At 40.4% G+C, this 14,536-nt stretch overlaps 1 protein-coding gene across 4 annotated transcripts in view; it reads right to left on the reverse strand.

Moving 5' to 3' along the window:
• Positions 1 to 3,509: 3,509 nt before the first annotated feature.
• LOC126175150 (3-phosphoinositide-dependent protein kinase 1) overlaps positions 3,510 to 14,536 on the reverse strand; it is a 426,259-nt gene continuing 415,232 nt past the window's right edge. For 3 of the 4 annotated variants that reach the window (XM_049921714.1, XM_049921712.1, XM_049921713.1), the window contains 8 exons: positions 12,751 to 13,018; positions 11,973 to 12,128; positions 11,492 to 11,734; positions 10,165 to 10,336; positions 8,903 to 9,188; positions 7,495 to 7,809; positions 4,541 to 4,693; positions 3,510 to 4,341 (listed from right to left, as the gene is read on the reverse strand). In XM_049921714.1, coding sequence (XP_049777671.1) covers positions 4,240 to 4,341; positions 4,541 to 4,693; positions 7,495 to 7,809; positions 8,903 to 9,188; positions 10,165 to 10,336; positions 11,492 to 11,734; positions 11,973 to 12,128; positions 12,751 to 13,018 — 1,695 coding nt within the window. In that variant the 3' untranslated portion in view covers positions 3,510 to 4,239. Of the gene's footprint in view, positions 4,342 to 4,540; positions 4,694 to 7,494; positions 7,810 to 8,902; positions 9,189 to 10,164; positions 10,337 to 11,491; positions 11,735 to 11,972; positions 12,129 to 12,750; positions 13,019 to 14,050; positions 14,170 to 14,536 lie in introns of those variants that run through there. The other variant, XM_049921715.1, reaches the window with a different exon arrangement.

The following is a 14,536-nucleotide window of genomic DNA, read 5'->3' on the forward strand; positions in this document are numbered from 1 at the left end:
AATGTGTACGTCTGCAGGGCAATTATGTCGAGAAGCAACACCAGTTTCATCGATTTCGGGTGAGTAGTTAATTAGAAAAAAATTCGGAGGCCTTAGGACTTGAATGCACCTCGCACTGTACAGCGTTCAACGTCATTCCCTCAGGTATAAATTACTTATGGATAATGCCTTGACTATCGGAGAAGGTGACCAGCATGGTTTTGACACGTGATTTTCCGGTTCTGACCTTTTTCGGAAGAGCTTATGTTGGAGAACGCCATTCCATGCTTTGCCGTTTCGTTTCATTTCATTTCACAGTTATACCATAGGCAACAGGTTTCATCCTCGGTGACAAAAAAATTCAAGAGGTTGGGTATCACATCCACTGTTTCAAAAAAAATCTTATGAAGCCTCTAAACGTACCAGCTTCTGATCAGTCAACTGATGTGGCACAAAACAACATGTTTTTCCTCTTCCCTAACTCCTGGGTAAGGATTTGTTGCACAGATTCACAGTCCATCTGCAGTTTATCTGCTATCATGTGCACAGTTAATCGGCAGTTGTTCATGATTAATGCCCTTACTTTCTCAATGTTTTCGTCAGTTACTGGTCACCAGTCATCCGCTACAAGGATTGTCAAATACTTTCCCAGCTTCCTCGAAAACGGGCTAGCCACTCACACACACTTCACACTTCAAGGACAGTGCTTGATTCCCATAAACATGTACCAGCATTGCGTGTGTTTCTTTCGGTGTCTTGCAAAGCTTAAAACAAAACTTTAAACTGATCCTTTGCTCATTCATTGTCCTGTTCTCAGTTCAGAACCAATGCACTAAACAAGCACTTCATCCAACAGGACACACACACACACACACACACACACACACACACACACACACACACACACACACACACAATGTTCAACTGAATTACGGAGGGGGAAGGTTGTCAACACCGGTTGCTACGCGGGTGCAGTGTTACGAGTCGCGAGTATTGCCCAATTGACTGTTCTGACTTCATTCACCGAACTTTGTCACAAGTTGTATATCGGTTAGTTCTGCGAACTAGTAACTATTTACTCTTTACTTACCTAATCAAATGTCCTCCTCATCACATCACACTTTCATCGCAACCTTGCACCACAGCTTGCTGGTGCAGCGTGAGAGACAAATTATTAGCGAGGCTTTTTACACCTACTTGAACAGCAGCTTCTGCTTACTAGCATCTTTTTTGTTCTTCGTTCTTCCTCCAAACTCAATAATCTGGCTCTCAAAGGTCATACTTTGGGTTTAAATTTTCCATTTTTACTGTCCCCACAATTTCTCCATGTGGTGCTGTCCCTATAGTTTGACATGAATTTCACTTGGAAATGCTGAGGATGGTCTTCCAGAACTTGTTCACTTATAATTTTTATTATTTAATTTCTCACAGTAGTCATCAACAGTGCAATGATCATATGCATTTCTGGAAAAGTATGTGTTCCTGTTGTCAGGAGGTAGTTACATTCTCCTTGCACCCACAGCAAATGAGCAGCAAATGCACTTCCACATTCTACACAGTTCACTAACTGAAACCTTTGATACTTTAGATGTTTAATGAGCAAAGAATAAGAACTCTCACGATGTATTACAATCAAACATGGCAATTTTTGCTGCAGTGATGTTTGTGGTAATAGCAATGAAAGAGATATAAGCAGGAATAAAGTTTTATATAGAAGAACAAAACTGGACTCCATGTACTATGATTATTCACCTCTACATCTACATCTACTCTCAGAAAACCAATGAAGTGTGCACCAAAGATATTTTGTGTTTTGCCACACAGGATTTCTTCCTGTTCCATTCACAGACTGACAATAAGAAGAATGACTAGTTTTGCAACTCCTACTTGAACATGTTTAAGTGCATTATCTCCAAGAACATTTATAATTCAGCCCTGAAAGATGGTTCTTACATTTCCTAAGCAGCTTCTCACAAGTCATACACCACTTATGCCTTAAACAGGAACAACCACAATCTAGAGAGATAAGAATAAGGAGGAGGCACAAATGAAGCAACCCTGGATAAGAAGATTGGGTTGTTTGGGGAAGGAGACCAGACAGCGAGGTCATCGGTCTCATCGGATTAGGGAAGGACGGGAAAGGAAGTCGGCCGTGCCCTTTGAAAGGAACCATCCCGGCATTTGCCTGGAGCGATTTAGGGAATTAACGGAAAACCTAAATCAGGATGGCTGGACGCGGGATTGGACCGTCGTCCTCCCGAAAGAGAGTCCAGTGTCTAACTACTGCGCCACCTCGCTCGGTTGGATAAGAAGAGACAAGAGGTACTGTAACAAAGAATCTACATACTGTAACAGCTGTTACAATGCCATGTTGTTGATATCTAACAGGGAAAAGTCAAATATCAAGGCTGAACACTACAAACGAATAAGATGAAGACAAACAGCAAAATAAAACGCAAGAGAAGAAAGGTGGAAGTTATGCACATAATTGAAAGGAAAATATGGTAAGAGATTAAGACACATGTGATGGCCTAGCCTAAATTTTAATGTGGCAAATGAGTTCTGAAGAGCAGCTTTAAACACAGCAGACTGGACATTTTAGTATGCTTGTAGCATTCCTGATAAATTAGTGATACATTCAAATTTGTTTTTTATCTGACATTTCCAAAACTCCAAATGCTTTGAAACTCAATATTGTCAAAATATTGCCCAATGGTTTTGAAGGATCTTATTCGGTCACATTTGAATATCTACAAAATTTAGTTGAATCAAGAATACAGACTATAAAAAAATGTTGGCCTTTATGAGAAACTTCTGTACGAATGTGCACCCAAATATTCAATTTTCAGGTATATTTTGTTATAAATAATTCAGTAGACTATGATTTCAATGTTTCGTAAATATTTGTGCATCCCACCACAATTTTTTCTATTGTAAGATGCAAGCTACTGAGTGGGAGAGCAATTCAGAATGGGAGTTAGTATGTCATTAATGTTGGAAGTAATTGTGAACCGATTTTTAATGGTTGCTAGGAAGTGTGAGGTCCAAAACTCAACACAGTCATTCATGTATTGATCACTCTTCTTTCTTCTGTGTCAAAATAGCACTTCATATACGCACCATTAGGATAATATCAGTCTGAAATGTTCTTGGTGCATGTTTGCCTCCTGAAACAAAGTAGTCAGTAGCTATACCTTCTCATTACAATTGCTTTAGTGAAATTTTGTTTTGTTGTCATCACTGAAATCCCTTTTGAGTACAATTATGACTGGGCATGTTGGTCTAGTGGGTAAAGCAGTGGATTCTGGTACTTGAGGCCCTCAGTTCAGTCCTGTATAGAGGTCAAGAAATTCCGTCACAATCAGGTGATTAACACCTCACTTTTTCTTTGTTGCTTCCCATGACTGTTCAACTTTAATTAGATTCATGTATGCAAATATTTAATGATTGTCAGTATGTGTCAATTAATGAAATGAGTTTAGGATAGGGTTCAAGGGTTTTATTTCCACTGGAAAAGAAAGATAAGAAGCTAAATTTGAATACACTGTATTTATAAATTAAGTTGTTTACATGACAGTATACTGACAGCACAAAACTAGATATACAACCTTAATTGAGTTAGGAAGTAATAAACAAAAAAGTTCTTCACTCGAATAACATACAGTAGAGTAATACTGACAGTTGGTGGCTTCTGCCACAATGTATTATTCAGTGTCTAACACAAAACTGTGTCACAAAAGTAAACGAGCATAAATAGTGAAAGTGAAGAGAGATCACAAACATTATAAAAACATGTGACAGACTGTGAAGGCCCTCTTTAGTTATTGCAGTTCAGCTAACTGTAAAATGTAAATAAATTAACACATATGCTACAGCAATACATACAAAATGGTCATCCTCTGCATTCTCTCCAATCACTACTAAGGAAAACATATAAATAAAAAAAACAAAACGAGTCTTACTACTATCACACACACACACACATGTATTCATTCGCACTGAAAAATTAACGCTGCTCAGTCAACTGCAGTCTCCAAAGTCACTTAAAAAAGTCTCACGTTGAAGGAATCTCCACTGTGTTCGTACACTAACACTTTAAATAGTTTTTCATCTGTTTAAACTCTTATGTAACCATTTAACACTTCCAACAAGAGTTAAAAATCAGTTTAAAGATCACAAATGAAATTTGCCTAGGGTATACAACCCGAAGTTGAGTCTTTGTAGCCTTCGGATTGCACTCCAAGTCACTACACTAATCTTCTACGATTGTAGACCATACGTGTGTATCCGAACGTCCTCTATGGCCTTACACCACTCCAGGGCATAGCCTTCTGGATCTTCCAGGTAGTAGGTTCTGTTCGGCTGTAAGAGAAAAAAAATGACATAGCAAACAATGTTTGTGTGGGAAGTAGGTGCTACAGTGGCAATCTTCTTACATTAAAATCAACCTTTGTCCAATTCATTGCATAAATGCTGACTTGATTTGCCAGTAATTCATTTTGCAAAATCTTAGAACTGTGACAAGGATCAATCGGCTTGCCATGATATTGATATTACTTACCGTATGTACAAAAAATATCTTGAAATTCTTTGGTTCAACCCTCAGCTCAGGACTCCAGGGAATTTCACCCCTTAGGACCATGTTGACTGGGTCCACATAGTACAAGTGAGGTCCGAGAGTCAGCAGCAACATCCGCCTCCGCGCGAACAGCCCCTGTTAACAGCAGGCACAAATGGAATCAGAGCAGTCAGCACCTGGCAAACATTTTATGCTAAACAGGTCATACTTAATGTCATTCACTCAAATTGTCGTCTCTCAGAACGTGATCTGCAATCCCAACTCAACAGAAGCACTTGGCAGCTGAATCTGGTGTAAACAATTCAGTTTTGTTTCTGAAAATGGATATGCATCGTGTAACTGTTGTAACTTCATAAGTATTAATGGATTCAAAGTTTGGCAGGAGATCTCCAAAAATACTCCATTTCCTTCAACCAAGGTATCACTGCTTTTCTATCAAAGTTTCAAAAATTTCTGAGGAATTAAATTGATGTGCAAGTAGTAATCTGTCTGATTACTGTTCCCACTATTATGAAGGTAGCACAATACCAACTAGACAAGTCTACACCAGAGAAGTGTGATCAGCAGTTTACTGCCATCATGGCTACGAAGTCCATCGAATATCATTTGCATTTCTACACTATTAGTGCACACAGACATCAGCTGAGTGAAAAACCTATGAGGTTCCAACATACACCTTAGCAGTAGCTTAATGTTTGTCCAAGGTCCATTCAATAAATAACCAGAAAAGTTGTATAAAAAATACAAAAATTTTCACAAAGTCTGTCTTTTTTGTTTTTGGTGGTGTTGTAGAAACTATCTGACAGGGCTGGTGCACCTAGCTCAAATGGGATGCCGGGAATCAGTGAAGCAAGATGGCAGCACCCTTCCAGATTTGCACCAACGTGGAGCAGTGCAGTGTCAATAGATTTCCATTAGCTGAAGGGCTGCTAAAACCTATCTAAACTCACTGAGAGATGGCAGTATAATATGGCAACAAATGTTAAGAGTGTTCAGTTAGTCCAAAAGGGGTGTAACACACACTGAAGTTTCACCACGCCAAGGATGCTCTGTTTGTGCCATCATGGAGAACAACATTGCAAGAGATGAGAAGTTGATATGGGGAAAACCGGTGTAAGATATTGTGCAATATTACCAAGTGAAGAATATTACTTTCGGATCAGCCCGTCATATTATTCGCAACTTTCTGACATTCAATAAAATGTCAGCAAGGAGGATTCCAGCACATTTGACATTAGAAATGAAAGGAAGGTGCATGTGTGTGCAATAAGACCCAAAAGTCTTCTTTGCCCCACCCCCATATCCCCCAGACCTGGCACCTTCAGTTTTCACACTTTTAACCCACTGAAAGAAGCTCCCAGCGACTCAAGGTTCACTGATGACGCCATCCAGTCAGCAGTGCATATAACTGGTTATGCACACACGCCTAATAATTCTTCATACGTGGAACAGTGAAGCTTGTACAGTGCTGGTGTAGGTGTAGCATTCCATTCATGTAATAGATTATTTAAAAAAAATTTGGTTTTTTATTGAATGACCCTTGTATCCATTAACTGGTGTCTCCAAACACGATGCTTTCATAGTTCACAATTTCTAATACACAAACACGATGCTTTCATAGTTCACAATTTCTAATACATATTACCAAATATGGTACTGCAGGATCGAAAGTTTTATTCCAATTTGGCGTCTGCTCAGTTCAGTTCAGCCTTTGAGGTAAAACTGCATCTTGCATTGTAGATGTTCATTGCTGATTTTTTTTCACACATGTGAATGCTTCCCTGTGTAAAATTCCACATTTTAATGTCACATTTCTTTGAACTCCCTCCATGTTACGAAACATGAAAGTAATCAAGTCTGCTATGTGGCTGCACACACTCAGGTACGCATTCAAAAATAACAGGAGTAAGATTCAGCACCTACAAGAGTCCAATTAGTCCAGCAACCCCTTAACATATGAGGTATCTAATATATTGCTTCCCCCTACTTATACCTCCCAAGGAGATCACGAATGTAAAATTAGAGATTTGAGCGCGCACGGAGGCTTTCCAGCAGTCGTTCTTCCCGCGAAACATACGCGACTGGAACAGGAAAGGGAGGTAATGACAGTGGCACATAAAGTGCCCTCCGCCACATACCGTTGGGTGGCTTGCGGAGTGTAAATGTAGATGAACATATTGATCTTTTTATGTCGTCCCAAGAAGTATTATTAATGAAAAATATTCTATAATGAACTGTATTACATTTGGACATCTAAAGATACCTTTTAAAGCTCAAAATAATGAGTTACAAAATTTTGAAAATCGTCAATAATAAAATCCTGAGTATATTCATCCACCGGACTGATTAAAATATCCTGAAACTTGAAATCAATTTTAATTTCTGTGTAGTTGTGAAGTTTAACCATGTACTACACAAAAGTTTCCCGTGAACATAAATCTCCTAGAAAGTCACTAAATTCAATGTCATTTTTTTTATAGTACAGTCAAACCAATGATGCAGGGGAGATGCCGAAAGCACACCTTTTGTTATCGAGTAACCAAAGCTGCACAAAGTAGAGATGATGTCTAGTGGCAGCCACCTTGACCGAAACACGACAGCCGGGATACGAATGTAGTACTGGATGCTCTCAAGTGAACACACACTTAACTATCATGACTGAAAACAAGTGGAAGTGGGGATTTATTTTTCGGAGGTCTATTCTCAAGTTGCTTGGGTACACTCAGGATTTTAAGTTTCTGTCAAAATAATAAAAACAACTTGGGTTTTAAACAGAGACCCTCCAGTAAAAAATGGAGATATACCTAAATTATGATGTGGTACTAAGGTCAGTAAGAAGAAGAACATGGGCAAGAGGATAAGAGCAAAACAGGTAGTGATATAAGGGTGGAGGTTCAGATAAAAGTTTCAAAAGTTATGCCCGATGCAATGCTCACCTTCCTCTTATCGACGAGCCCCTGCTTGAGGATGAGGTTCCCCTGGACCAGATTGTGCCACTTGCTCTCCTTCGCCTGCAGGTCCGTGCGGCGGCGCACCTCCGCCGGGGACAGGTCCGTGACAGCGCGCTTCCGCTGCTGCTGCTGCTGGCGCACCGCAGGCACGTCCTGCGGCCGGCCCTCCTGCTCGGTCTGCGACTCTCTCCCGTCTTCCGCAGGGCTCTCCGCCACGGGCTCCACCGCGCCACTCAGGTCGAGGCCGAGAAGCCGCGTCAGCTGCCGATCGTCCAGCCCGGGCTCCAAGTGGTCTGGCACCTGCACAGAGAAAACGTTCTCTCAGCAAACAATTGCTATAAATGGAAATCTCACACAAATTAATTGTCGGGTGCTTTTCAGTTAAAATACATTTGTAATTAAAATACTCTTCCTCGTATCAGAATGTCTCTTCCTCTAAGAATTACGTTCACATGTGTTCTGTGTAGACCTACAGTTGTTAGTGGTTTTAAGTACTGTTTTGGAATGCATATTTTCTTGATAATTTGTGTCTGTGTACACTCTTTTCCTCTGCTACATTTTCCACGATTTTTCATGCAATATTCATACAACCTGTGTGATGTGTGCTTGATCTGTAGTGTTCTGGTCCCACACACATCGTGAAAAAATGCAACTGAATGCTTACAACGTCATTAGATTAGCATGGGCCTGCTTAATATATAGAAACCTATCTCCCCTAATGTAAGAAACAATAAATCTTTATCAACGTGTATACAGTATTAGCAATTGAAGCCCAAGCAATATTGGCACCGACTTGTGCCCCTCATACAATAGCCACTATTTACATAGTGATTTGCACCCTTTAAACTTGTTTCCACTATATAGTCCTATGACACAACAGTATTGTACATGAATGCCACACACTGCAGTAGTGTATTTGATACGTAATTAACGAGTACTATCACACTTCCTGCCTTGTCGTGCCCAAAGATTCTGTGCAGTGGTTAATATCTTTAGTTTTCAACTTCAGTTACTTCCACACTTTTGACACTAATCAGTGGTTACTAGGAAAGCTAGTAATCCTGAAAGTATTAGTTACTAACCAAGATAAACAGAATAGAATTTGTCTGCAACTCACTATTATATAAGAAAGCATCAGATGACAAGTTTTCTATACTGGCCTATTAACAATTGCCCTATACCTTATAATACTTATCGACCAAGACCTCCAACATACATCGTCTTTTCAATTCAGTTCTCCATTTAAAGGATAGAATTCTGATATGTGCTATATCTCAAGCTAAGGGTTTCAAATCTTCCAAATAGAATGGAATCTACATTTTACGTTGTTTACTAGTTACTATAGCGGTTTCCCGTAACTTTCACAGATACAGACACACAGCAAAACACTCACTCTGTAGTGGCTCCGCATTTCCTCGTGCTCTGACGTTCCCGGCAGGTAGGGGTAGATTTGCGGAGGTGTCTGCAGATACAGCGATTCAAAAGAAATTCCCTTGAAGAACGGATGTGCTCTCAATGAAGGGTACCCGTGCCCGTCCTCTGGCCTGTCACGAGCCCCTAACCGTTGCACAGGATCAAGAACCAGTAGCTTCTCTACCAGGTCTCTGCCTGGAGCACTGAAACCGTCTGGGAACACATACTCCAGCTTCACGATCTTCTGGAATATAAGGTGCTCGCTCCTGGAATAGAAGTAAAACTCGTCAGTATGAGTTCACTGGTTAAGTAAAGGAAACATGCTGTAGTTCCTGGTAACATTCTTGTAAGGAAACAGAGTATGGGAGAGTGCTACATGCCAATGTTAGTCTAGCTTTAACACTCGGAAACAGTTATTAAATATAAATATTCCTAAGGGTCACTGTATCAAGTTATACAGAGCATATACAACAGATTTTACTTTTACCTCATCAGATTCCGTGACAGTGCTATATTACGATGAAACCAGCAAATGTGATACCGATCTTGAAAATGTGTACAAGTACTGTGGTAGCAATTAACAGATATACAACTAGACTTCAGATACATTACAGAAAAATGAAGGTGAAAATGAGAGAGTGAATCTGTATGCTTCCAGGCATGGTTATAAAACCAGCAGTATTATACACAGACTAAAAACTTAGCTAGGGTACCCACAGGAGAAAATCATATGGTAGAATTGTACATATGATCTACTGTACAAGCTGAGGATATGTCTGTAGCAAATTCCATGCAGCTACCCATCAGTGATGTTATGTAATATTTAAACCATTGGGGTAATTCTGTAAGGTCAAAATTAGTATGTAAATTTTGAAAGAAGACTATCAGGAGCATTGCAGGACTATGTCCACTTGAATAATATAAGGATTACTTCAAATAATTCAATATGACACTATGTTGCCAGTGTATAATTTCCTTGTCTTTGTTGAGGAAACTACCTGCAAGGGTTTTGATGAAAGTAAAGGATTTTGCTCTGCTTAACAATTCTAAAAGAGTGAGAGAAACCATTAAAATTTTTACACGAACTGAACAAACAATATTTAAAGCAGTGAACCTATTTTTATAATTTTCTTGCACTTACTGTTATTCACCTAATCACATGTGACAATATGAACTGCATGTAAAATCACTAAATGGTAAAAAAATTTGATACAAGGGTGTGTGTCCACTGAGAGAACTTACATTGATCGGAACGGCGGGAGTCCAGCCACCATCTGGTATATGATGCAACCGAGGGCCCACAGATCCGAACTGTAGGAGGCCGACTTGTCAGTCAACAGCTCAGGTGAGACATACTGCGCTGTGCCCACAAAACTGTTGCGGCGACGGAAGTTAGGGTTATCCTTGTTTTGGTCTGTTAAACAAAAATTAGAGTAAACAAATTGAGATGAAAATACAAATACAGCAAGATTATCAGGGAAGGCAAATGATTTTGTAATAAGTGATCTAATATGTACGAAAGGTGTTTGCAATGAGTTTAATGTATATAATGTTGTTGAGAAAATTCTGAATACAAGAAGGGAGAGAAATGATGCCATAACGAAGTGAGAGAGAGAAGACTGCTCGCGAGTTACGCATGGAAGGAGAACATAAGTCATCAAAGAAAACTCCAATAAACTTTGTGTGAACAAACAGGCAGATGAGTAATACTTTAATACATGACAATGACAAAAACTCGTCACAAACTTCCATACTCAACAGCTACGAGTTCAAACTACTACCATAAACAAACTAGCCTTTCCTCAAAATTCTGGAAACTGTTTGCTCTGGGAATGGCTAATCGGGCACAAGCATTATGCAAGCTCCTGACTTCTTGTAAGTGTTCACAACTTAACATGCATAGGGAGTTATATGATGTAACAACTATCATCTCCTGAACAGTTCAAAATACTGAAATGTTTTTGGTATATGATCCTGAAGCGCATACTTATTTGTAGCGCAATCAAATCTATTGGCTTATTACTGCAATGCTTTAGTAAGCATAGTCTCTTATGGCAACAATTTTTTTTTATTCATGATTTGAAAGCTCTTCGCAAAAACAAGAAGGTTGAAGCAATAATTTTTCACAAAATAATCTGAGGAGTGTGCTGAGACTGGAGGAGCAAGGTGACCTGCGTTTGTTATTCCGGGATGAAGAGTCTCAGATGGCACTTTTGTGCCAGGCTGCACCACTATATACAGCAAGAAGATTGATGTGTACACTGCATTAGAAGATTCTGGCCCCTTTGCTTCTTAGTTTGAGCACATGTCAGATACTTTTACGAAATATGAACATTAACTAGCAGTAAATAATGGAGCTGAACTTTCCGACAGGTTTTGTATGTTAAAGTATATACCAGTTGCTCCACTAAGAACTGAGAATACTGACTTTAGAATTATGTGCCCATTTGGATAGAACATTTACTGAAAAACCCTATTTTTGATAACTAACTCTTCATGAAATAAAATGAGTGTTGCATCATATGCGACTCGTCCTTTTGACTGCAAGTAAGAAATTCCTGAAACTTACCTTCCACTTCCTTCCGATTAACAATCTTGGCAGAGCCAAAATCTGCAATGAGGATATGCATTCTTTCATCCAGAAGAATGTTTTCTGGCTTTAGGTCTCTGTGGATAATGCCCAAACTGTGCAGGTGTTCCAAAGCATGCAAAATTTCAGCAGCGTAGAATCTCGTGCACGCAATATCGAATGAACCAACTTTGTTTATATGCGGCAGCAATTCACCATTCTTCGCATATGTTAGCACAAAATCTAAATAACATAGTCAAGGAAATACAGCACTGTGTGTGAACAATGAAAGTAGAAAACAAGTTTTGAGAAACTTCACTAGAGTTACACACAGTGAGGGAACAGACACTTGTTTCTTACATGACGACAGTGAATTTAAAGCAAACACTGGTTATAATTTTGAACTGAGTTTATCATTACAACACTGACTTAAAGCAACCCAATCCTATAAGTTAGTTTTCTATGATAATAGAAAGGATACAGAGCCGTTCCACATCCTGGAAGGTGCAGTACAATTTGGTGAAAAATGGAGCAGAGGTCTTCTTGTTGCAGCTCAAGATGTGAAGCACTTCCTTCTCTCGCTGAACATACTCCGTCTTCTTCTCACGGATTATGTGACGCTTCTCGCAAACTTTTACTGTAACAGATGAAAATAACTGTCACCTTTTTTTCCATTTATTGAACAACACAACATGACATAAGGAACAAGAAATGAGCTTCTAGGATTGAGATTTTTTTTTTTTTTGGGGGGGGGGGGGGGGGGGATGTAGTACAAGAGTAATACAGAACATTAAACTATTTCTGTAACAAAAACTTTTGTGAAAATAGAATATGACTAATAGAGCAGTTTCTCAGAATGTTTCCCAATAATGTTCTGTATTAACAAACTACTGACTAACATACATATCTAAGATAGGCCTATAGAGTTTCTACTGAAACCTCTTGCCTGCCAATTTTTTTTTATTAACTGATCATCATACATTACACATTTTTGGTTAACCTATCACCTAATCTTTGGTGAAAGAACAGCAATAAGTGGAAATAAAATACATAGTACTATGAACCAGATTACATAAATACAAGGCAATTTATTAATGAAAATTTTACTGACCAATACAAAAAGAGATTACCAATTCTTCTATGTAACAGCCACGGATTCCTTAAAAGCCTATTTCCGAAAACATTACGGAATTTCTATCAGTTGCTCAAAACTCTGCAGTACAGAAGATACGAAGAGGAGTAATTTCAGTTTCACTTACTGGCATATTCGTTGCCGGTGTGGATATCCTTGGCGAGGTAGACGGTCGAGAAGCTACCCTCGCCAATTGCCTTGCCAAAGATGAAATCATTGGGTGTGCGCTTGACGGTGGGGGCGGCATTGCCCTGCCCTTGTGGCGGTGAGGCTGCAGCCGGAGGCTCCTGTAGGGGCACCCTGCCACCACCGCCTCCGCCACCCCCGACTGCCACCGGTACTGCCACTGACACACTCACTGGGGGCATGGCTCCTGGGTTTGCAGTCGCCACTCTCTGTAAAGAAGAAAAGTCAACTCTGAACTTACTGTCACGTGTGTAAACAACTGCACTGTGGAAGCTCCATCTCTGTACTACTGAATTAACACATCAAATATCTTTATCTTAATATTCAACCAATCAGGTTCCTACAGCCATAGTAAACTGCATCAGAAACATGTGATTCCTGTGTGCCTCTACACAGGATCTGATCTCCAAATGAAAGGTGCAGTATAGTAACATTACTTGAAACCGTTACAAAAATTTATTCTCGCCACTCAGTACTGTGACACGCTGTACGTCAAATAGTCAAACTTGAGATGTGTCATTAACTAATAACACCATCTTAGTATATGTCAATTCGATGTATCTCTCTACACTTGCCAGTTCTCAGGATCCCCACGTGAGATACACTATGGAGCAGCACTATCATCGCACGTGTGGGGCCTTTTTTCGTAAGATTCCCACTGGAGTTCTCCGAGCACGCCACTCTTGCATATGGGCTGTACTGGCCTGTTAAGATTCTAGCAGCATGCGCTGAAGTCTCTAATGTCTGCTATTTCCTTTAGACACTTCCTTCTCAAAATCCTTGCAAACGTTAATTTCATCCATTCGCCTTCTAGTATTATCCCTAAATGTTTAAATGCCGTGACATTTACCTCTGATCTTGTAATCAAATAATGTGTTCTCTCTTAAAAGGCATTGCCTCGCATTTACCCCGAATTTAAGAGACCTGCCACTTATAATACAGAGTGAAAATTGCCTGCAAGTCTTCCTGCAGTTTCTTACTAACCTGTATGTAACAGCATTGTCTGTGAAGATGGACGCTGACCTTATACAATGAATTGTTTGTGTGTATTCTGAACACCGGTGGTTCTATTACATCCTGAAGCGGCAGACACACAAAGTTATTTCAGTTTCTGTCTAACACAGCCACTCCAATAACATGCCAGGTGCTGCTACTCAAAAATTAAGCAGCCTACCGCATACCTACAGAGAGATCTCATACGATCGTAACTCTGCTATTAGATAAGCGATACACCCACCTACCTAATACATCGCAGAACACCCGCCTTACTGACAATGGTCCCTTGAAGGTTCAGCCGCAACACGCGCATGCCTTGCATTAAGTTCGCCTGCTTACAGATTTCGGTAACTAGGAGAGAGGGAGGGAGGGAGGCAAAAGTACAGCACAGTACTCGTGTATGGTGCCGCAACGCGCGGCCGCGGTGCGGAAGGTCAGGGGTCACGGCGAGCAGCGGTCGATAGCCGCGCCTTCAAGGCTCCGCAGCGACAGATGAGCGCACAAATGCCAAGGTCTCTGCCACACTTGCGGCCCGTTAGTCCAGCTGCCCACACCTAACAGTACGCGACAGGCTCGACTGTCAGCTCACTGGCCGGGCGCAGCGGTTCGTCAGGTATGCGGCGAGTGGTAACTGTCTTTCCCGTAAGGCGGCCACATTACCGCAACTGGTGGCAGTCGCGAGCCCAACAGCTGGTACCCCGAGAAAACTACACTACACAGAGAAATCCACC

The sequence above is a fragment of the Schistocerca cancellata genome, chromosome 3 (assembly GCF_023864275.1).
Source record: "Schistocerca cancellata isolate TAMUIC-IGC-003103 chromosome 3, iqSchCanc2.1, whole genome shotgun sequence".
Lineage (NCBI taxonomy): Eukaryota > Metazoa > Arthropoda > Insecta > Orthoptera > Acrididae > Schistocerca > Schistocerca cancellata.